This window comes from Pelophylax lessonae (assembly GCF_965119305.1).
Source record: "Pelophylax lessonae genome assembly, chromosome: 5".
In the NCBI taxonomy this organism is placed as follows: Eukaryota; Metazoa; Chordata; class Amphibia; order Anura; family Ranidae; genus Pelophylax; species Pelophylax lessonae.
In genome coordinates this window covers 386,578,531-386,603,952 of record NC_138772.1, presented here as the reverse complement: position 1 = coordinate 386,603,952, position 25,422 = coordinate 386,578,531, and the positions used below count along the sequence as shown (strand labels likewise).

Genomic DNA, 25,422 nt, shown 5'->3' with positions numbered 1-25,422 from the left:
AGGTGACGGGCGATGGTGCACGGCGGTACTGATGGTAGTCTCTGGTGACCGGTGAACTTTAGGCTACGTTCACATGTGAGCGTAGCGATCATGGGCAGAATCACTGCGATTCTGCCCGCGATCCAGAAATCATTGCAAATGGCGGGACGCCTGTGCGTTGCCCGTGATTTGCAATAGCACCCCAAACGCTGTGCGATGTTGCTGCGATTTCCGCCTGCCGAATTGAGGTAACATCACGCAAACAACGCATGACGCCCCAAAGAAGCTCTTGTACCTTTTTTGGGCGTCATGCGTTGTTTGCGCGATGTTACCGCGATTCGGCAGGCGGAAATGGTGGCAACATCGCACAGCGTTTGGTGTGCTATTGCAAAAAACGGGCAACGCACAGGCGTCCCGCAATTTGCAATGATTTCCGGATCGCGGGCAGAATCGCGGTGATTCTGCCTGCGATCGCTGCGCTCACATGTGAACGTTATGGGTGTCAATTTCTGGGCACTGATGAGGTGACTGTTGGGTGACAGGTGACATTGGGGGGGGCTGAGGAGTGTGTGGGGGGACCTTTATTAGTTTGACTTCTACTTTTACATGTGTACAGAGCAGTAACTCACTATTTCTAGCTCTTCTCCCCTCATACTGGAAACTGTATGAGGAGAGAAGAGCTAGTAACACTGAGTTACTGCTCTTTGTTTACATTTTCTGATCGGCTGTGAATGGATTCACAGCCGATCACATAGTAAACAGTCACTGTCAGTGACTGTTTACTACCGCCGGTGACAGCTGTGTTCCTACGGAACACAGTGCCACCGACATGACCGCGCTGCGCGCTCCCGATCGCGCATGCGCGGTCATCTCCCGGCCGCCTCCATTGTGATCGGCTGTGTCATTGGAACACAGCCGATCACGTGGGAAACAGCCACGCCCAGTGGCTGTTTCCCCCCTGTCGGTGACGGGGGGTGTCCCGGGGACACCCCGACACCGGCAGTGCACGGCGGCGCGCCCGCGATCGCGCGCCTGCCGTGCATTTCCTGGGTCACGTCATATGACGTCCGCCCAGGATAATAGCCGCACCGTCCCGCCGTCATATGACGGCGGGCGGGCGGTAAGTGGTTAAGCAGACTGTGATTGTCTATTGTTGTGACTTAGATGATGATCAGATCACATTTTATGACCAATTTATGCAGAAATCCATATCATTCCAAAGGGTTCACATACTTTTTCTTGCAGCTGTACAACAAAATAATTTCAATATTACATTTACCAGATTTGTTACAGTGTATATACAATTTCAATTGAACATAATAGTAACAGTCTTATTAGGATGAATAATTAAGCTCATCATATACTATACAATGTTCTTGTTCAATTTTCTTTAGATTTACCTTCAATTATGTAGTGCAAGGGCCTGCTTGGTATCATACCAATTAAAAGTGTTTAGGTTTGACCTCATATTCAAAGGTTTTGGTAAATCTAAAGGAATGTTGTACAAGAAAATTGTATGGCCAGCCTTAGTATAAATCTTACTTTTTCTAGGGAAAATACTTTTTTAGACTCCCTTAATGGTCAGATTTTTATTTATTTATTTCCCAGAAGTACTACTTTTAATTTGTAATTTGCAATTTACTATTTATTTTTGTGTACATATAGTGGCTTACCATGATGCATAATATGTTGTCTTTTTAATTATACCTGTATGTTAAAATAAATGTTGATGATATAAACTGTTTTTATTTAATATAAAGTCAACTATGTGTCTCTTATGATTAACCACTTGCTTACTGGGTACTTATACCCTTTTTCTGACCAGGCCAATTTCCAGCTTTGAAGCGCTGTCGCACTTTGAATGACAACACTGTACCTGTATGAAGTTTTTATCATTTTTTTTTTTTTTAGACAGGTAGAGCTTTCATATTTGGTGGTAATCACCACTGGGGTTTTTTTTTTTCGCTAAACAAATGAAAAAAAGATGAACATTTAGAAAAAAATTATAAAATGTAGCAAAAAAGTAATTTTTCTACTTCACTGATGTGCGTGGATGAGGCTGCACTGATGGGCTCTAATAGGCTGCACTAATAGGCACAGATAGGTGGCACTGATGGGCACTGATGAGCACTCATTAGGAAGTGCTAATGAGGTTGCACTGATATGTGACACTGATATGTGGCACTGATAGGTGGCACTGATAGGCAGCACTGATAGGTGGCACTGATAGGCGGTACTGATAGGCATCACTAATTCTGTCTCATTGCTGATGGTCACCCAAAAAATTCTGTGGATTAATCTCACCGGTGGGTATACACAACAATGAAAAAAAAAACTTGACAGTAGTTCTAACTGTTCCCTGCTTTATCTAAAACTTAAAATAAAAGTTCTGACCATACATACACTTTAATCTTATCATATTCTACAAGGGAAACTAAAAAGAAATATGGCTAGAATTAGCTAAGTAGTTTATTCTTGACCATCGTTTGGCTGTGTGCAAGACAGTTGATTTAAATCTTTAGTACCTGCGCCTTAATGAAACACTATATTGAAATTTTTATATTTGAAATAATACCATTGAGTTTTTCTTTCCCGGCAGCACAGGCCTAGGAGGTAATCATGTGTTAATTTACATCAGGTAGCCAGCACTGGGTGGAAATTAGACAGACGATGGGATTTAGTTATTTTTCATTAGCACTTGGACTGTGATAAAGGAGAACAGAAAAGAGCTGCTTGACCTTTAAGTGCTTAAATTATTAAAGAGCAAATAGATTTGAGGTCTGGTTACTCGCTAATCTAATTTGCCTTGTGGTGAAAAGATGAAAAGACATTTTGGGTTTGAAATAGCTGTAGTCTACTTTCTTTCTCCTCTAATGTACCAGGAGACAAATAGATGGCAGACATTTTCTTTCTGGGTCACATTCATGGTGACCTTAAAGGAAAAAGAAAAAGTGTATGTCACTGGTTAACCATTAAAGCTATATGCATGTATTTGTGATATATAGATCAAGCTCTGTGCTCCAGTCTTTCTATTGAAATATTTCATATTGAAAGTCTTTATTTTTTTGTACGTAGAGGCTGCTGCCGGTGCCTTTATCTTTTCAATTGAAAAATGTATTTTTTAAACATCTGCCTCTTAAGTTTTTTTAATAAATGATTAAACTCTTCTTTCTTAAAGTGATTGTAAAGTCTTTTTTTGTTTTCTATTAAAATAATAAACATATTATACCTACCTCCTCTGTGCAGTGGTTTTGCACAGGGCAGCCCAGATCCTTCTCTTCTCGGGTCCCTGACTGGAGCTCCTGGCCACTGCCTCCTGTTGAGTGCCCCCACAGCAAGCAGCCGAGCTGGAACTCCCTGTATCGATTCAAACATGGAACCACAGGTGGGCCCCACCCCCTCTGTCTCCTGATTGGCTAATTGAGTTTGATTGACAGCAGCGAGAGCCAGTGGCTCTGCTGCTGTGTCTTAGCCAATCAGGAGAAAGAGTCCTGGACGGCTGAGGCACTCATGGACATCGCTGGAGCAAGATGGGCTCAGGTAAGTATTAGGGGGGTTGAGGGGGTCTGCTGCACACAGAAGGCTTTTTATCTTAATGCATAGAATGTATTAGGATAAAAAAACCTTCTGACTTTACAACCACTTTAAAATTGGTTTTATTATTTTTATTACCACAGAGTTTGATCTTAAATTACACCTATACTTTTTTGATACATTAGCCCTTTTACTATACAGCACAAAGCAGGTTAGCACTTATAAAATATTACTGCTGGATTTTCTTCTCTTATAGACTCATGCCAGTGTAAATATTGCTTTGTTTGCATTTATTTGTATGCATTTTTACCATAGCATCAGCCAAGGTGTAGGAACTAGGAAAGAATTTGCTTCACATAACTTTTTGACTCCATCCTGTTAGGGCTTGGAGTCATAAGTGATGATTTTAAGCTTCATCACATTCCAGCAATCAATTGGAATGAAAAAATGCTAAAAACTGTATTTACTACAGTTTAGTGAGCATGTGCCAAGTGCTGTTAGAACCAAAATTGACAAATCATTTTCTTTGGAGGAAAAAGCCCATGATATTTTTTAGGACCATCTCTTCATAGTAAAGCCAAGAACGTATGGGCCAGGCCTTATATTTGAAAGTTCTATGATATGATGACCATTTATTACATTATCCAAGTATTTATTTCTTCAAACATTGGAGACATGTTTATGTAATTTTTATAAAATGTTTATTTTGAGAAGCATTGTTGATAAGCATGAGTATGTATATGTAATGTATATTTACTGAGATTTGTCATTGGGCAGATTCCTGTGTATAACTGGGAGAATATATTGTGTCTATATTAAGACCCAGGTATCAGGCTTTAATATTACAGTTAAACTGGTATGTTTGTATTTTAGCCTGAACTATCTCAGTTGCTGCTTCTGTTGCTTTTTCCTATCTTCTAAAAGACCATCTTTCTTTCCCTTTTCCTTTGCTAAGGAGGGCCAGATTAGGTTTAAAAGGAATGTTTGCATCAGTACATTGCTCAAATGTATAGAGTGCCCTCATTTTCTTTTTAGTTGCCAGCATCAATGCGAGGCATAGCCAAGCAAAATGTAAACTTGAGACAGGAGAAAACCTAAGACTGCCATTGTTTTCTTCTTTTTCTGAAATTGCTGGTTGCCTGACGTCTTTGCTCATCTAATGTCTTCAGTTCTTTCTGAATCACTGACCTGGGACAAGTGTGCAGATCTGGAATTCTGACATCAGACTGACTCTATTTGGCACATGCCTGTTCTGGGCTTTTGGCTTAGAATGTCTTGAACTAATGGCCTATACACCGCTTTTGTAGCAATCGTACAATATTCTGATTGTTAGTACAGAGCCTTTGAGACTTGATCATGACAGTCCATCCAATATTATCCAATTGGACAAGCTTGAAAAATGTTCTCGTGCAATACCAGATCGTACGATTTTTGTTTAATCAGTACAGTTCGAAAATACAATACGACACATTACATCACTTCCGATTTTCTATTCTGTCGTACGAGAATTTTTGAAACTTTAGTAAACTCTTTATTTTTGCTATGGGATTGTGTGTACGGGTCATAAGAGATTCAGTATTAAAGCCAGATAGCTAGTATTTTTAAATCTAGGCTCAACTGTCTTTGAGCTGCAAATGCAGCATGATTTTACCATCAATTTGAGACCGTTCTGTGGTCATGCAGAATACATCCAAAGGTGCATTTGACTTCTTTTTCACCTGCATTTGACCTTTTTTAAGTTGCTTTTGCATTCTCATAGATTTGTATGGGGAGAGAAGCAGTTCTGACTACACAGGCCTTTAAAAGGAGTACTGCAATGGCAGCCTTGAGGTTTCTCACAGCACAGATTTCCTTCAAATGTTGTTTCTACTAAGTCAAATCTACATTCTATCATGTAAGAACACCCAAGGGTTAGAGCTGTAGCTGAAACTGTGCAGATGACATCATTAGGACTCACACACTCAAAACAAGTCATCAATAATAACTTCCATATGACCGTCCTGAATGGTTCTCTTTAAATGTTGCATTCATTACCTGAGACCAAAGGGTTCAGCAAATGCTTGCTGAAATAATTTTAGCAATAGTGTTTTCCAGTTTAGTTTGAACAATCCCACTGTATTCAAAGCCTGTAGATGGTTGTGAAGGAACTAATTACAGTATATGTGATGTAGGAGAACAACATCCACAGGCCAATGAGTATATAGAATTTAAAACATGAATATGCTGTGACCCTTGTAACATGCTACTAGGATACCATGTTTTCACACATGGTAATAAATAATCAGGCTTTCAGTAAACCTGCTATACCGAGATGACCCATCATCTGGCATTATACACCATGAAAAAAAAGCTTCTATTGCTCATGCTTGATAATACTATTGTGTTATGCATAATGATGTAATTCTTGTCTAGGTCATGACAGTATCATTACATAGATTCCACTGCTTCTATGTGTGTAATATGCATTACGATAATTAGCAAAAGGTAAAAAATGATCTGACATATTACACTCTTTTGTTCATTTCCATTTCAGTTACTAATTGAACGTTATGGTTATTATACAACTCCTACGACAGTCAGTCTTTTATGAGTGCAGATGTTAGGTGCACAGCAAAAAATAAAGGAACTAAATGCTAGATTACTTGTAGACATTTAATGAATTGAGATACATGTGTTCAGCCATTTCTAGTGCTTCCAGGTGCTATTAGCACAATATTTATCTTTTTCTCTATGTTTAGTTTACTTTGCCTATCTCTGTAAATTGTTGCTTTAGTGAGGTTTTCATTGAAACTGGAAGAGGTAATCTTTGGCTTGTTCATGCTCAGTTGCTTTATTGGTCCTTTGTAAGAAAATAAGTAAAGAGCTTCATCACATCCATCTGAAACGTTAAAGTGTTTTCTTGTCTGAGAAGAACAATTTTTCTCTTAATACTGAATTGTGAAACCTGATTAAATGTTCAATTGAAACATACATTACATGATTTAATGCATTTTCCAACCAGCTTTTTCAATTTATATTTATTTTATTCCTGTTCAAGTATCTAGGATAATTACTTTTCCTCCTGTTCGACTACCCTAGATAATTACTTTTCACCTGAAATAGTTTCCAGGAGACATACTGCATTTGTAATGTTCTTTTCGGGCTCGTCTAAAGTTTAGCCTCAGTCTCCTAATCAGGTAAAACGCAGTTGCACATGCTGTCAGGTGTCTACTGCATTTTGGATTTATTTTCCCTTTCTAATTAAGCAAAGAAAAAAAAAGAGGTATCAACCAAATCCAAATGAGTTTTTGTTTATAATGTATATTTATAGGAACAAAAAGTAACAGTGCTTTAACTGATCAAAGCAACCTTGTTAGATAGCCATATGCAGGATGAGAATAATAATCAAGCTGTTCAAAGTACCAAACACTAGAATCATGAATAGACTTCCACAACTATGAGTGGCCAATGTGCCTGTGCACATGAAACTAGCCATTGTAAAGATAAAATCTGGAGTGTAGCAGATCATGGCATACACTGTCAAAATTGAGACCTTTCATACTTGACATATCTGTGCAGCTTCACTTGAAATGGAAATATCCTTACCAGCATTGTACCCAAAAAATGTATAATGTGTACCTAGCTTAACCACCTCTGGACTGGAAGGATTTGCCCCCTTAATGATCAGGCTATTTTTTGCTATTCGGCACTGCGTTACTTTAATGGACAGTTGCGTGGTCATGTGACACTGTACCAAAATAAAATGAATGTCCTTTTTCTCCCCACAAATAGAGCTTTAATTTGGTGGTATTTGATCACCTGTGCGATTTGTTATTATTGCGCTATAAACAAAAAAAAAGGCGACAATTCTGAAAAAAAAACAATATTTTTCACTTTCTGCTATATAACATTCACAAAAAAAAATTAAAAATCAAATTTTTCGTCCTTGTGGGCCAATTTGTATTCTGCTACATATTTTTGGTTAAAAAATCCCAATAAGTATATTTTGATTGGATTGCGCAAAATTTATTGCGTCTACAAACTAAGGGAAAGATTTATGTAATTTTTATTTTGTATTTATTTTTTACTAGTAATGGCAGCGATCTGTGATTTTTAGCGGGACTGTGACATTGTGGGGGACAGATCGAACCCCTAACTGACATTTTTGACACTTTTGGGGGGACCAGTGACATTACTACAGTAATCAGTGCTAAAAATATGCACTGTTACTGTAATAATGACACTGGCAGGGATGGGGTTAACCCAGGAGTGATCAAATTGTTAAGTGTGAGCCTAGGGGAGTGTTTTCTAAATGTATGGGGGAAGGACTATATAGGAGGATCACAGGTGCTCTGTGTTCATTTCAGAGAGAACAATGGCCTGCTGTGTTTACAACAGCTGACCGTGGTTCTCTCTCTGCAGAGAGCGATCGCGTGTGAATGGTGGTGATGGCGTGTAAATGGTGGCAATCACTGCCGCCGGCTCCGTGGATCGGCATCCCAGCTGCCTAGTTGGGGCGGGCGCACGCCCCTGGCGGAGCTTACTCGCCCCCAGGAGCGCCTCCGTGAACCGACGTACCCATAAATCGGTTTGCGCAGCCGAGCCAGCCTGCCACAGTATATCTACGGTAGGTGGTCGGCAAGTGGTTAACAGGCCTAGAATACTGACCGTTCCTAACCAAGTCTAATACACAAGTGTCTTGATGCACAGGAGGGTACAAGATTTTTTGATTCTACTTGACAGGAAAAAATATTCAGATACAAAAATTCCCATATATAAAATAGGTTTCTTTTATTAATTGCATAAATGGAAAAAATTCTGGTCTGTTACATCTGAAATACATTCAGTTGTAATAAAAGTTATTTTTTTCTTATTTAAAGCATGTACAGTAGGTATGTTTGCACTTTGCAAATTCTAAAATTCACAGCAGCAATAGTACCTAAGCATGCCTGTACAGTGCCAATATAGTAAATATTCAGTAAGCACTTACTCCAATTAATGAATTTGGATGTTTCTCCAAACAGTGAATTCTGGCTTTGAAATGCAAAGTTTTTGAATTCCTAGGCATGTGTACTTGTGACCCCCTTCAGCCTTGCACTGTGCTCTGTAACCAAATTTCCTCAAATCGCTAAACACATATAATTGAAGATGTCAGTGTAAATGAGAAACATTAGGCTCACCCAGCAATTATTTAGATCATTACCACGAGTAACATCTCAGCTGTAAATTGTGATTGTTCACAGAAGAGCTAAAGCATATATTAAAATTGTTATGGGTGTCAGTATTATGCTAATGTACACAGTGAAAGTAATCCACATTGGATTTGACCTTCTTTAATTTAAATATTTGGATTTAAAGTATATTTCTATATTTGCAGTCAAATTTAGGAAAACCCCTCTTTGTGTTTGATATGCATTCCCATTCACACAGGAAACCACAAAAAGTTTATAATTATTATTTCTTACCTTTTTCGAGCATTATATGATTGGACAGACTGATATTCCGATCATTAAAGAGGAAGTAAACTCTCTAAAAAAAATGAGAAAAAAAAAACCTGTAAAGACAAAGGCATAATGAGCTAGTATGCAGTACTTACCTTAAAACAAAGTCCCTGCAGTGCTGCTCGCTCAGCGACAGGACAGCCAACATGTTCGGCCATCCTGCTTCCTGGTTTGCATCCTCCGGCCATGTGATTAGCCGGAGGCGCGATTACATCATTTCCGCGCATGGCACGGCATGGGAGGCCGTTCCTTCAGAGCGCATGTGCCAATGACGTCATCGGCTGCATGCACTGTAAATATCTCCTAAATGGTGCATGTTTAGGAGATATTTATAGCACCTATAGGTAAGCCTTAATATAGGCTTACCTATGGGCAAAAGTCTTTTAAGTGAGTTTACAACCACTTTAACATTAAATGCAAAAAGACCAGTTTCTAAACCCTTAAGTCTTTTTTTAGGACAGACAGTGTTAAAATCGAGTTTACAATTGAAAATTAAAGTTTATTTCCACGTTTTCAGTCATATTTAGGAAAATTTGACTAAATGTTCCCATTCACACAGCATACTCACTGTTTAAATATTTCTTACCTTTTAGATATTCCTAAAGAGAAGGTGTCATGGCTGAATCTAAGAACTTCTGAACAGTGTCTTTGTCCCCACACAGACTGAGCTATCCGTTATTAACATGCATGGAGGGCAGTTTCTAAACTGTTAACACTTTGTTTAATGACATAGTGCTCATACTTTGCAGCTGATAACGAAGAACTTCAAACACATTACAGACAGGGTTAATTATGTTAAATATTACTCCACATCCCCCTCCCAAACATTACAAAATAGGGAGAATGTAAACCTTTTTAAAAAGTTAAAAGCACTTAAAAAGATAATCAGCATTTTCTAAATTGTTTAAAATTATGCAATATTAACCACTTGACCTCTCGACGATTTACCTCCCTTCATGACCAGGTCATTTTTTGCCAAAACGCAATGCACTACTTTAACTGACAATTGCGCGGTCATGCAAAGCTTTTACCAAATACATTTTATTTTTATTTTTTCCTTCCACAAACAGAGCTTTCTTTTGGTGGTATTTGATCACCACTGCGGTTTTTATTTTTTGTGTTATAAACAAACAAAGCCTAAAAATCTAATATTTTTTATAAATTTAGGTCAATACTACATGTTTTTGGTAAAAAAAAAATCACAAAACGCGTATATTGATTGGTTTACGTTAATAGTTTAGCATTTACAAACTATGGTATAGAGCAGTGATTGCAAACCTTGGCACCCCAGATGTTTTGGAACTACATTTCCTATGATGCTCAACTACACTGCAGAGTGCATGAGCATCATGGGAAGTGTAGTTCCAAAATATCTGGGGTGTCAAGGTTCGCTATCATTGGTATAGAGTATATTTATGGAATTGTTATTTATTTTTTATACTAGTAATGACGGCGATTAGCAACTTTTAGACCCTGTTCACACTGGGGCGACCTGTCAGGCGACCTGGTCGCCTGACATGTCGCCGTAGGTCGCCTGCCATAGAGAAGCTGTGGACCCGTTCTAATAGGAGCGACACAAGTCGCTCCTACTTAGAAAAAGGGTCCGGAGCTTCTTTGGGGCGACCCGGAGCGACCTGCATTGACTTCAATGATATTAAGTCCGTGCCGGCCACTCCGAGGTCGCCCCGGCAAGTAGCTTCGCCCCAGTGTGAACGGGGTCTAAGTAGGACTGGGGCAGCGGACAGTCAGACACTTTTGACACTTTGCAGGTACCAGTGACACTAATCCAGTGATCAGTGCAAAAAATAGGCACTGCCACTGTACTAATGACACTGGCTGGGAAGGGGTTAGACATCTAGGGTGATCAAAGGGTTAACTGTGTGCCTATCCAGTGTTTTTGTGACGTGTGTGCTGCTTATACTAAGGGAAGAGATAGATTTTATTCCGTGCTTTGCAGGGACACAAAATCCATCCCTTCCCCCCTGTCAGAACAGAGATCTGCCTTGTTTACATAGGAATAGGTTCTGTGTTTTTTTTTCTGACAAACGACGGGTGCCTGCGGCCATCCAGTGCACGGCACCTGCAGATCGGCTTCTGCTGTAATAATCATCACCAGCGGGGTGCCCCTTGTAGGGGGAAGTTTAGAATCACGTATATATACATGATCCTGCACAGGAGGGCTGCCCTGTAGCAGTAAATCTTCTGTAGGGCAGTGCAGAAGTGGTAATAGGAATATGTAACAGATATAAAGTAGATGTTATCCCAATTAGGCAGCGAACATAGAAATATACTTTTAGATCTGCCTGCACAGTATAGACAGGGTTATCTATGGCAACAACAACTACCCAGCCCTCTCTCATAAACAAAGGGAACTAGTATGATGTTACAGTGAAAAAACAAAATTAAACCCGCGCTACACAACGTGAAAATTATTAATATAAGTGAGGTAATGAGCAGCTGCTGCAGACTCTAAGGAAATTCTTAGGAAAATGTGATAAAAACGAATTTATGCAGCGCTAGCTTCAATAAAGTGATAAGTGCTGTGATATATAAACAATATTCAATAATTTATAAAGTGCATAGAAAGATCATATACACAAAGTGCTAAGTGCTAAAAAATATGCAATATCCAATAAATTATAAAGTGCATGTATACACATAAGTGGTTAAATCCAAACTCCAAAAGAATGTTCAATGCTTGAAACAAAAAGTCCTTAAAGTGATCCAATTAAGGTGCCAAAAAATATTCAGGTGCTTGCAAAGTGACAAGGTGCCCCTCAAGGTTCCCCACTCACCAGATTGCAGATAAATTAAGACCTTCAAGATTATTGCACATTGCGCATTATTGCATATTGCACAGGAGACAGCCTGCTGTCTCCTGAGGCTGTGTAAGCTGGGGAGAGCAGTCAGATGAGAGACTTCTAAAGGCGGAAGCTGACCCAACAAGTGTGAAGGCTACACAGGAGAAGTTCTGGTCCTTAAAGATCCTGGGCAATGTGCAATAATCTTGAAGGTCTTAATTTATCTGCAATCTGGTGAGTGGGGAACCTTGAGGGGCACCTTGTCACTTTGCAAGCACCTGAATATTTTTTGGCACCTTAATTGGATCACTTTAAGGACTTTTTGTTTCAAGCATTGAACATTCTTTTGGAGTATATTTAACCACTTATGTGTATACATGCACTTTATAATTTATTGGATATTGCATATTTTTTAGCACTTAGCACTTTGTGTATATGATCTTTCTATGCACTTTATAAATTATTGAATATTGTTTATATATCACAGCACTTATCACTTTATTGAAGCTAGCGCTGCATAAATTCGTTTTTATCACATGATGTTACAGTGCTCACATTTTCCAGAACAGAACATCTAAAATGGTGCTGCAATTTTTCAAATTTTTTTCTTTTAAGTTCAGCTATCAGACTGAGAATATGTAAAAATGTATTATTCCAATATGGCAGCAAAAGGTAGACACACTTTAAGATTAGATTTTCAGTAGCTATCCAGTGAAACAACCTTGAGTGAACCTGATTGTAAGGGAGGATGATGTTGTTTGTACTTTTACCTGGGTTTCTTATACCATATGATATGACTCATAAGGATTGCATTGCTGGAAATTCTACACTGAAGAATAAAGCCACCTTTAGAAAAATATCTTATACCCAAAATGATCCAATAAGGAGGCAAGAATAAAATTCCTGAAGTGATGTAGTAGGTTTAATAGGTAGAACAGTGAAAGTAAGTAAAGACAGATAGCGGTTGATTTACTAAAGATGGAGAGTGCAAAATCTGGTGAAGCTGTGTATGGTAGCCAATCAGCTTCTAACTTCAGCTTGTTCAATTTCGTTTTGACAAAAATAAATAGAAGCTGATTGGTTTCTATGCAGAGCTGCACCAGATTTTGCACTCTCCAGGTATAGTAAATTAACTACCATAGTGTCCCACTTAGAAAAGACCGGTGACCTAACATACATGATTTGGATCATGTAACTACTACCAGAATGTCACAGGATCTGATGTTTCTAGGTGGCCTTTTTCCCTTTCTGAACTCCTGCACTTAGCCTCCCAAGTTGTATTTTTCAAAAGGGACTTCAACTTTGTGCTTAGGTATTCTTGAAGGTAGCTTACATTGATTCACTGAGTGTCACAGTTTCACTTTCTGTTCTTATTTTGTAGATAGGCAGTCATATTAATTCAAGCAGTGCTTGAAGTTCGTTAAGTTTGTAATGAGAATGATTTTGTCTTGAGAGGTTTTTCATTACTCTAAGCTTTGCCTAATGTTTTATGGTAAAGTTCTGATCAGCTGCATTTTAAGCATATGGATTAACTCCATTTTCTGGGTTTAGATGGTGAATTAGCTGGTACTTGTGTTTTCTATTGTATGCAGGTGAACTAAGTTAGAGAGCATAACTATATGATTTATTTCTATTCATTTGTTTCATGGAATTCTACTCTATGTGGATGAACTGAGACAATTTCTTTGGTCTGTTGTATTTAAAAGACACCTTACAAAATATGAGTATGTATTGTATATTATCAGACTTTTCTGATTGTTGGTGAGTATGATATGCCAGTTAGGGCAGCTATGGGTTTGTTTTATTAAAGAAAGAAAGAATTTTTGTTTTACAAAGAGAAAGCTCACTTAGCTCAGTGAATAAGAAAAGGTTGTGTTCACCTCAATCATCTAATCATGTACCAGCAAAAATATATATTTTCTATTTCCCTAACACATTATTTGGTATTCAAAATGGGATTTTTGAAAATGTGCCCCAATTTATCTCAGCGTTATTTTATTCACTAAACCATGTGTATATTCATTACTCTAAGTAAACGAAGCACATTTATTCTCCCTGGAGAAGAGACACCTGAGAGGGGACATGATAGCAATTTATAAATATCTCAATGGTGATCTCAGCATAGAAAAAAAGCTATTCAGTCAAAAGGATTGCATGAGGACTCGAGGACATACAATGCGATTAGAGGAGAAGTGTTTTAACCTCAGGCAACGTGGGGGGGGTTCTTTACTGTTTACAAGAGGTGGTTTCTGCGGGAAGTATGGTGGCTTGCAAAAGACTCTTAGACGTACATCTCAAGGAGAAGAACATTCAGGGGTATGACAGATGATTATGGCCGAACACACCTACACAGGTTGAACCGGATGGACTATTGTCTTTATTCAACCTCACCTACTATGTAACTATGTACTATGTAACTATGTACACCTGAAAGCTAAGTGATGTGTATTTTTACTGTAACAATAACCTTTTTCAGTAAAATATATTGTTTAGAGAATAATTTACTAAAGACACATGGCACCCATAAAATAATTTAGTGTCTTGATTACACCAGTGCCACCACCCCACATTTCCCAGCCAAAAAAGAAAAATTAAAAAATATATAGCTCATAGATCACTCCTATGCTATTATATGACCAGACCGATGTATAATTTTGATAGACAGCTCTGCTGACCAGCCAGTGGCTAGAAATGTGAATTTCATATTTGTGTATGTGGTTGATGTAAATTGCCTCTTGAATGGGATGGAATTCAGTTACAAATTATATGTTAAACTAAACTGATGAGGCAACAACTCACAGCTGTCCCATAAATATGGGTAAAAATAACTACTAGTTGATTTATATGGGGGGGGGGGCATCTTTGGAGTGGGCACTTCCAGTTAGTAGCTGGCCATGGTTCCTTGTGTGACCATGCAGTCCACACAGACTGATGCTGACTGAGATTACTAGACTGGTGAATGGTGAATTGATTCTCTTTAAAATAAAAAATGAATAATCTAGACACAATACAATTTTTTTTTTAGTTCAGCAGGCTGAATGATTAAACAGGTCAGGTCAGAGACGCTCTACTAATTGTGTGAATGTTCTATTGTGTTCTGACGGCACCCCCGCCAGATAATTCCATTCAGCGCTCTCAGCTATTGGCTGAGAGAGCTGATCAGGAGCCGATTGCCAGACCTTTTCTGTCGGACCAGCTGCGGTACACACGGGCCGAATGTCCGCCAGTTTCTTTTGAATCTGCCAATGCCGCCCAACATTCAGCCCATGTGTACTGGGCTTAAGAAATTTCCCTATTCCCTTTTACTATCTAAAGCAATTCCAAACAAATCCCAGATCATTCTAGATGTGCTTCAGTAACTGATTTGATATTTGAAGAAGTTTTGCTACATTGTCATATCTGTTTATTTGTTTAGATTTCTCTAGCTGAATGAAGTATAGAGGAAATACTTAAATTGTTAATTGATTTTTCTTTATCAACACTTAATATTTTCCAGTGTCTACCAGATTATTGTTGAAGAAGAAAAATCTCGACGCTCCCGAAAGACATCAGAGATGTTAAAGTGTTATCCACTTCCTATACATTTTCTGAATTCCACAATGCTGAACTCACCATACTATATAGCTGCTGAATTTCCACCCAACCTCTTGTCTTCTATCATGCTCTTCACAGTCGGCGATAACAAAACCTATAATGGATATTGGAATACTCCTCTCCTCCCACAGAAAAGCTACAGTATCTACTACCAAGCTGCCAGCAGAGCAAATGGGGTAAGACAGATGATAAATTCCACTCATCAGTTTTAAAATAGAAATCCAAAAAATAAATAATAAACCGATGCCTTTCATGGCTAATCAGACCTGTCCCAAACCACTCCAGGTCACTCTTTAGTTGCTAACAGCATAACACTAAGGTGCAATAAACAGGGAATTCAAGAGAAATAGCTGATCTTGGCAATCTGACAAATGTGAAATGTTCTTTAGCTATAAACCCATGCAAAAGTTTATGTAAAATCCATTCACTGAAGTTTGGAGTAAAAATAATGTAATAGCTTTGTCTAAGGAGGAGAGCTGTACCATAGCCCACGTTACAAGTCACACAATAGCCTTTGTCTAATGCATACACAATGCAAGTAAATGTCTGTTGTGTTTACTTGGGTTTTATCATATTTTTAGCATTAGTAACAATTTATACTGTATTTTCACAAGAAATACTTTATTTTCTGATCTTGTCATAAAAGTGATTGTAAAGGAACAATGTTTATTTAAAAAAAATAACAAACGTGATAATTACCTGCTCTATACAGTGGTTTTGTACAGAGCAGCCCAGATCCTCCTCTTCTTGGGTCCCTCGTTGGCACTCTGGCCCCTCCCCCTGGGCGCACTGGGCCCCTACCCCAAGCGACTTGCTATGGGGCACTCGTGCGTGCTTGCTCCCGAGCCAGCTCTCTGCGTCTTTAGGACACAGAGAGTGCAGCTCAGCTCCGCCCCCACCCTCCCACCTTGCTGGCTATGTTTGACAGCAGCAGGAGCCTGTGGCTCCTGCTGTTATCTCAGCCAATCACTAGGGAGAGACCTGGGAGAACCTCGGGTGTACATCGCTGAATCAAGATCGGGCTTAGGAAAGTGTTAGGGGTAGCTGAGGGAAAAGCTGCACAAAGGTTGAAGAAAAAATCTTCAACCTTTACAGCCACTTTACAGGCGGTCCCTGGGTTACAAACATCCAACTTATAAATGACTCCTACTTACAAATGGAGAGAGACAACAGGAAGTGAGGAGAAATCTACCCCTAGGAAGGAAAATTCAATCCTGTAAGAGTTCTCATCGGAAATAGGTGACTCCACTGAAGCTTTATCACCAATCCTTGTTTCCACAACAATCCAAAATTTTCGAAATCCAATTGTCATAGACAGAAAGTGAGGCGAAATCTTCTGAACAGGGGTACAGACAGCAAAAGAAATGGTACAGGGATGTTAACCCTTCCCTATGCTATCCAAAAAACTTAAAAATTATTATTTTGGCTGGAGCTAAACTTAAAAAATTTACTTGTTCCGACTTACAAACAAATTCAACTTAAGAACAAACCTACAGTCTCTATTTTCTTTTTAACCCGGTCACTGCCTGTATTCTGAAAAATTAAGGAACGTAGAGGCAGCAAAGTTTTTGCACATTAAACTCAACATTTGGTCTGATTTCTGCCATTATCACTTTTTTATTGACTTTTCTACCTCCAGGGCATAACCTTCTAGCCTTGTATATATCTAGCAATCAAATTGGTTGTTTGAGATGAGCACAGAACCAAATTATATGTGGTATTGCTTGTGAGGACTATTCCAGCTTTACAGAGCCTGATAAGCTCTGGCTGTTTCCTGACAGCTGGGAAATGTTTCTGCCAGTCTCTGTAGAATGCCTAATTCCAAAACACCAATGATTCTGTTTTACTTATGTTCTCTGACATCACAATTAGCATTGGTGTTTCCTCCACAGAAAAATCGATTACAATGCCAGAGAAAGGGTACAGCATTAACTTCTGTTGGGTAACACCTGTAATCTGGAGAGTAAAAAAAAGTTAGGTCGTGGCTAATATGATCTTTAATTGTAATTTTATAAAAATCTAGAGAGAATAATATCTCTGCTTCCTCTAGTTATAGTAACAACAAATAGTGCAGTGCAAAAAGATAATTCCCAGACAGAATATGCACAAACTTCTATAAGGTTCATGAATAAAGCCCAAAAATTCCCTTATATCCAACACCCAGATCCAGCTGGTCAGTGCAGAGAAAAGGAAGTAAAAACTTCAGGTGACAAGTCCCTTCACCCACAGCAACACCCCACTCTCACCTCATCTAGAGACCCCTGTGTTACCAGTAGGTCTTGAACGTTTTTTCCCTTTAATGGGATAACAATGTTTATGGCGGCGATATTTTTAATCTCCTGTCAGGTTGGTAAGAGTACCGGGACCTCCTGAGTGTCCACCCGTGCACGTATAAACATAAAATGAAAAGCATCTAAGTGCTCACTGCTTAAAAAAATAAAATACGGTACTTTTATTGTATTAAAACACACAAGAAATTCTTCTTGGTGCACAGCATGTAGAAAATTCACAAACACCGGTTCCTCATGCCGGCTAGTTATAGAGCATACGTATGACACTTCTGGTATGGGGGGGGGGAAGTACCTGTGGTACCCCAAAATACATTGATGCTTCCATGAAGCTTGTGCAGACATTGTAAACATGTCTAAGTACAAATATTATACTCATTTCGACCTTTAGTTTTACATTAAGGTGTATCTGCTGCCAGTTTTACTGGTTTTGTACAGAGAGTAGAGTAGGGTTGGAAAATCTTTCTTTTTTTTTTTTTTTTGCTAAACAATACAAAAAAATCATAGCACACAATGCAGTTAGTCTTTACAAAAAGGCCTAAATAATCAGTTTCAATCTTTAGGTTAAAAACAGAGATTTTTTGCTGCATAAATTCACTTATACATGTGGAAGATACGCTGCCACATGAAGGTACCTCTGCAAAGTGTGTTGCCTAACATATACTGGATAGATAGATAGATAGATAGATAGATAGATAGATAGATAGATAGATAGATAGATAGATAGATAGATAGATAGATAGATAGATAGATAGATAGATAGATAGATAGATAGATAGTACTGTATATACTGCATATACAAATGAATAAATTCATAGCAAACATATATTGGAGGTAACCAAATCCTCCTTAACCACTTTAAGACCGGGCCCTATTTTGCGATTCTGCACTGCGTTCCTTTAATGGACAATTGCCCGGTTGTGTGACGCTGTACCCAAATAAAATTGATGACCTTTTTTTCCCACAAAGGGAGCTTTCTTTTGGTGGTATTTTTATTTTTTGCGCTATAAACAAAAAAAGAGCAACAATTTTGAAAAAAAAAAACAATATTTTTCACATTCTGCTTTATGACATTCTCAAAAAAAAAAATCAAAATGTTTTAACATTTTAGGCCAATTTGTTTTTTGCTACATATTTTTGGCAAAAAGAAATCGCAATAAGCGTATTTTGATTGGTTTGCGCAAAAGTTATCGCGTCTACTAACTACGGGAAAGATTTATGTCATTTTTATTGTTTTTTTTTTATACTAGTAATGGTGATTATCTGCAATTTTTTGTGGGACTGCAACATTGTGACAGACAGATCGGACCCCTAAGTGAAATTTTTTGATACTTTTGGGGGTACCAGTGACATTACTACAGTAATCAGTGCTAAAAATATGCACTGTTACTGTAATAATTACACTGGCAGGAAATGCGAGCCTAGGGGAGTGATTCTAACTGTGGGAGGCGTGGCTTGTGAAATGACCATAGAGACATGTGATCCTATATAGAAGGAGAGAAGAATGGTCGGCTTTGTTTACAACAGCCGACCGTCCTTCTCTCAGCGGGGAGCAATCACGGGTGTCAAGCGGCAATCGAAGCCGCCTGACCCGTGCATCAGCTTCCCCGCTGATGAGTGGCGGCAGGAGCGCCCCGACGGCGGCACGCGCTCGCTCCCCTAGCTTCGCGCACGCGACCGATGTAGGTCTAAGTCAGTTTGCGCAGGAGAGCCACCCTGCCGCAGTAAAAAGGCGTTGGGTGTCTGGGAAGTGGTTAAACGTACAGAAAAACACTCTCTAGGCAGCTGAATACTCAGTGGGGAGATTTACTAAAACTGGAGAGTGCAAAATCTGGGGCAGCTGTGCATGGTAGGCAATGAGCTCCTAACTTAAGCTTGTTCAATTAAGCTTTGGAAAAAAACTGGAAGCTGATTGGTTTCTATGCAGAGCTGCACCGGATTTTGCACTCTCCAGTTTTAACAAATTAACCTCAGTGTGTCTGTGGTTCCCACGGAGACAGAACTTATTGTGAAATCCAAAATTTTTGAAGAATAGAGGGGATTTCTTTCAATGGGGACATCTATTTCAGTATCAATTGTTTAGGAAAAGATTTGTCCTCACAATGGAGAGATTTTTTATCAATTCCTTTTGTGTCCTTGAAAATCTACCAAACAGGCCACAGATAAAAAAAAATGACCAGTGTTTTGATCATCTCATACACTAGCCAAAATTTAAATAAAGAGTGCTTTTAGTTATACTTTAGCTGGACTAAAGTCGTATTTGGGATGGGGTTGCAAAAGGCAATACCTGATAAGCTTTTACAATTTTCATCACAAAATAAGGTTTTAGCAACCAAAATGACTGCATAGGGAGTGTTTAGGCAGCAATGATTTTATCTGAAAACTAGAACTAAACCTATGAAATGTATGAAACATTCATCAGTTTTTAAGAAATAACAGTTAAAAAAATAGGTTTTCTCTTCTTCATGCAGTATGTTTTTTTTCTGTTTTTGCCACAGGAAACCAAGATTGACTGTGTCAGGATAGCCACAAAAGGTATGCTACATGATAGTAAAATTAACATTTTGACAAGCTTTATACTGAAATCCTTCTCTGTGTTTTCAACATGCTCATTGATGGCTTTACAGTGACAAAATGACAGTCAAACAATGTTTTTTACCAATTTTTAACCACTTAAGGACCAGAAGGTTTTACCAGGCCATTTTTTGCGATATTGCACTGCGTTACTTTAAATGACATTTGCGCAGTCATGCAACGCTGTACCCAAATAAAATTGATGCCATTTGTTTCCCACAAATAGAGCTTTCTTTTGGTGGTAGTGAATATTTTTGTTACTTTATTAACCTCCCTGGCGGTATTCCCGAGTGTGGCTCGGGGTGTAATTTCAGTACCATTAGCAGTAACCCCGAGCCACACTTGGGGTACCGCCAGGGAGAAGTCGCTGGATCCTGGAAGAGGTTACTTACCTTGTCCCCAGGATCCCACAATGTATTCCAGCAGTGTACGGCGGCCGGATCTTCCACCTGATGCTGTGTGCCCCGGCTTCCGATCCCTGTGAACGTCACGTCGCAGGGGGGTGGAACCGGTGGCAAATTCAAAAAGTAAAACACTATATATATATATATATATATATATATATATATATATATATATATATACTTTGACTTATTTATAGTTATTTATTATATTATAATTTATGATTTTGTGTTTCAAACTTTATCACATCTGGGATGTCTACTAGAGTCGTGTTTGGTCAGGTTTAAATAAGTAATTACTAAGAATTGTAGGCCTACAATACATAACACCAAATTTCCATGCAAAAAATTGTAGAGCTTTTGGTACAAAATTCCTGACTTAATCATACCGCCAGGGAGGTTAAAGCAACCCTGTGTGCTCCTAAAAAGACAGTTGAACATTATATTCACATGTGTGTAAATTTTAGATGGTTACTTTTATGTTGTCCATCTCATAAACTCAAAAATAAATTAGAGTTATTTTGGAAAACTAGAATGTAAACTTTACTAAAGTCCTACAAAGATCAACATAGAGGAACCTTGATTAAAAAAAATGATTTAATGTGTACGTTAAACACCCCCAATAAGCTAATGCTGTTATGCTTAATTTATAATTTTGTGAAAATTATTATCTATATATAAATGTTTTTCATGTTTACATTGTATAGCTTTTATTTTAACACACATACAGTATTTATACCACTTTGATTTACATTTGTAATAGCAGAATTCCTGTAGAAATTGCTTAACCTTATATATTTTCATCCAACTCTGACAGGAATAATCCATTCTCACGGGGAGATTATGTTTGAAGTGTAGCAATCTCTATGAAGTTTACTTTGCTTTCTGTTCTGGGGATTCACTTCAAAGTTATTTTTCCTTTTTGGTTGTTGACCTCCTATAGCCACATATCAACCTGGCTAAGGAAGGTTCTTTATGTGCATACAGCTGAGTAGATGTTGACCTCTCCTTGACGTTATACTTTACAATTTTTCAAAGATTCATCCAATGGCCATGGTTTCTGACGTCTTAAAATGGTAGCTAACTTCCTCAAGAATACAGAATGCTGTTTTTTTTTATTTTGTTATGGCATTGACAAAGTAGGACCAACAAAAGTGTCAATGCTACCTGGAAAAGGATAGAAGAGGAATCACATCTGCATGAAAAACATTTGTACAAGTTGAAAATCTTGGGTGCTTCAATCTTTATGACAATATTTCCCTTTTTTTTAAATTCGCGCACTCCTCTGTAGATTAATGTAAATATGTAGTATTATATTAGCTAATTTAGGTGCTGAAATCTGTAATAGGTGTAAAATACATGATAGGATATATAGGGTACAGTTTAATTAACCATGACTACCATGTAAGTCGTTTCCTGATTTCACCATCCTCCAAGAGCCAGTAGTATCCTAGGATGATAAGTAGAATATGTAGCATGAAGCCTATAGATTACAATGAAACACAAACTTCTGAGTCTGCATAAGGCACAATGAGAAGGAGTTTTTTTTTATATAGCCAGAGGCAAGGGTCTCAATGGTTTTATCTCCCAGTAGATCCTGTTTAAAACTGTTGACAACATTAAACTATCTATCTGGTTCTAAATAAGTACAAAACACGAAGACAATGCAGTTGTCATTTTGGTGGAAAAGATGCGTGTCTGCTTAAGAGATGGAGGATTGACTTAAAAATAATGAAACCTGAGCAAGCTAGTTTCCCAGTCTTAATAGCAAAATTAATATTTTAAGTTCACATTTTCTCTGAGTTAATGTTTAACACGTTTATTAATAGAGCTGACACTGGAATCTTACCTTTAGCACTGTTAAAGGAAAAATCACAAAATTAGAAATGTCATAATGGATGGCAGAAAGCACACCTTACATGGCCTTTATTACTCAGAGCTGTTAAAACCCTAATTAAACGTCCATTGCATTTAGTATATTTTTTAGAGAAAGATTTTTTTTTTTAGTTTAATACTTCCAGTGCTTTGCTTTCATTCTTGTTTGGAATCAATCCTTGCAGTAGTCCACATTACACAGAAAATGTTTGTAAAATATACTGAATAAAATGTATTATAAGGCACTCTGTAAAGTGTTACGTTAAAGAAGAAAATGGTCGTACAACTTATGCCCTACCCTGCTGTACCTTGTACCACTTATGTGAATTAAGGAACTTTTCTTCATTGGATTCCGTGGTGGTGTGCGACCATTTTCTTCTTTAATGCTTCTCCTGGTGGCGAGCGGAGGTTCAGCACCCACCTTGAATCGTAGACTTTGACTAGCCTAAGCAACGTTATCTTTCTTCAAGTGTTACATTGCACAGTAATTGAGACTTTTTACATAACAAAGTGAATGTTCCCCTGGTTTTACTTTAACACTAAGCACTTACCCAACTGTGGGGTCCCGTGTCCTGTACTTTGAGTTACGACACCTCCACACATTTAAAACGACAATAAAATTAATTTTAGTTTGCTCAGACACATTATATTATCACATTTTTTGTAAAATATTAAAGATGATGTTGTGTCTAGTAAATAGATAACAAATATAGCAAGACTCAAAATTGACGACACCCAATAAATGGTGACAAATTGCGATACCCAATATTCTTCATAGGAGGCAATTTAAAGGCCTTAACAGGCTATCAGTTTAGAGTAAATCATTAATGATATTCTTAAAATTGTTGCTCTCACTCTGATGTTCACAGCCGTAACTCATACTGGTGCAATTGCTGTTTATATATACTGTACATGAGGGACTTACGCGATAATTTGGTTTTGCATGTATGCGAAGGGGTGCGTTTACATTTTTTTACTAACAATTTTTATTTAACAAAATTCATTCACATAAAGTAGCACCCATTTAAACAGTGAAAATCCATAAATAAGTATCCAAACAATAGTTCATGCAAACACCTAGAGTCCAAAGATGAAAAAGTCATCCGACCACTGCTGTGTCACTACTCTCATAATAAAACACCTAGTATCGATCCCCATCAGAAGGCAGCTCACCGTTATAATTGATCTCCTATGCATGGATTCATTCCTAATCCATCCGGACCACAGATGATTCTTTCAGAATAGAGTCTCCAACAGTATAAAAGAAACTTGCAATAGTGAAGTACTGTAAAACAGCTTCATAAATAAGAGAAGGTTAAACTCACCTATGTGAAGATCACATCAGCATACAGTATATCACAGGCCTCTGAGGAAGTTACAAAAACTAGCACATGTAGGGTGGGTCAGCTGACATCACCACGCTAGGAAACAGAATTATGTAATTACTATGGTGCTGTTCGTACTTGCAGCCTGATGGATTTTATGCACTTATGATAGACTGATGTGATCTTCACATACAGTATGTGAGCTTAACCTTTTATTATTTAATAAAGCTGTTTCATGGTTCTTCACTATTGAGAGAATCCTCTGAGGTCCAGATGGATAAGGATTGGTGCTGTGTAGCAGCGTATAAAGCAATGTTAGACCTTCCATGCATAGCGGGGGTCGATTATAAGGGTAAGCTGCTTTCTGATGGGGATGACACTGGTGGATTGATTTACTAAAACTGGAGAGTGCAAAATCTGGTGCAGCTCTGCATTAGCTTCCAGTTTTTTTTTTTAATCAAAGCTTAATTGAACAAGCTGAAGTTAGGAGCTGATTGACTACTATGCACAGCTGCACCAGATATTGCACTCTCTAGTTTTACTAAACCAAAAATGTTTTTTCATTATCTGAGTAGAAACACAACATTGGTAATGAGTTTTTTTTTCTTTGGACTCTGGGTGTTTGCATAGACTAGTGTCTGGACTGTTTTTGCGAGTGCTTTTTTATTTGAAGGGATTTGATGTGTTATTCATATTTTAAAAGGAAGCTGCCTATTTATTTACACTGTAATTTTAGATAGTTTTATTTATTTTATATTTGCACTGTTAATCATTGTAGCACAACACTAACTTGAATGTAAGCTTTTGTAAATTATTTTGGTATTCTTTTTTTTTTTTACACTTTCGTTTTAATTTAACTTTATTGCCATCATAAGGGAGTGAATGAGTCCCCTATATGATAGCTTTGGGTAGTAAAAGGTACTCTTATGGAGACATCAGGAGTCTATTAGATCCGCAATGTCTCCCCTGCCCTCCAAGGTAGCATACCAAGAACAGATCATGATTGGTTAGCTACTTCACTGGGTGTTAAATCTCTGAAACCACAAGTAATGAAAACAGATGTTCCTCCATCTCCTCTGTTCCTCCTCTGAACATTTAGTGTGGTCCCATGCTACCAGGAGGAATGGGAGAGCTCACAAACCCACCGCAAGTGGTGGCTGGAGGGGGGAAAGCCCTTCTCAGGGCCAAAAAAGTGACCTGGATCACTTTTACAAGACAGTTGATCACCATCTATAAAAAACAAAGATCTTGGCATAACCACTTGCTAACACATATTATATTGTATATACGTATGGCAGTTAGGAAATAGTTAAAATGGTTTACAGAGTTTCTTAAACTGAAATCGAACACACTTCTTTGCCATCACTTGGCCCACTGAAGGTAAAAAAAAGTGTAGTTAAACTGTGCAATATTTGATTATTTTATGATTTCAGTGCTGCACTTACTGTGATAAGAGACCTTCATAAAAAAAAGTCTAATTTCAGGCGGCACTCTTATAAGCTGGCCATACACAAATTTTTTCATTCATCCTGGGGGCTGAACAAAATGCATCTAACAGGCTCCTCCATCTG

At 38.1% G+C, this 25,422-nt stretch overlaps 1 protein-coding gene across 9 annotated transcripts in view; it reads left to right on the top strand.

Annotated features, from left to right (window-relative positions):
* PTPRM (protein tyrosine phosphatase receptor type M) overlaps window positions 1-25,422 on the top strand; it is a 974,793-nt gene that overhangs the window by 623,796 nt on the left and 325,575 nt on the right. For all 9 annotated transcript variants that reach the window (XM_082259726.1, XM_082259728.1, XM_082259725.1 and 6 more), the window contains exons 12-13: window positions 15,291-15,564; window positions 20,175-20,211. In XM_082259726.1, the coding sequence (XP_082115852.1) occupies window positions 15,291-15,564; window positions 20,175-20,211 (311 nt within the window). The remainder of the gene's footprint in view (window positions 1-15,290; window positions 15,565-20,174; window positions 20,212-25,422) is intronic.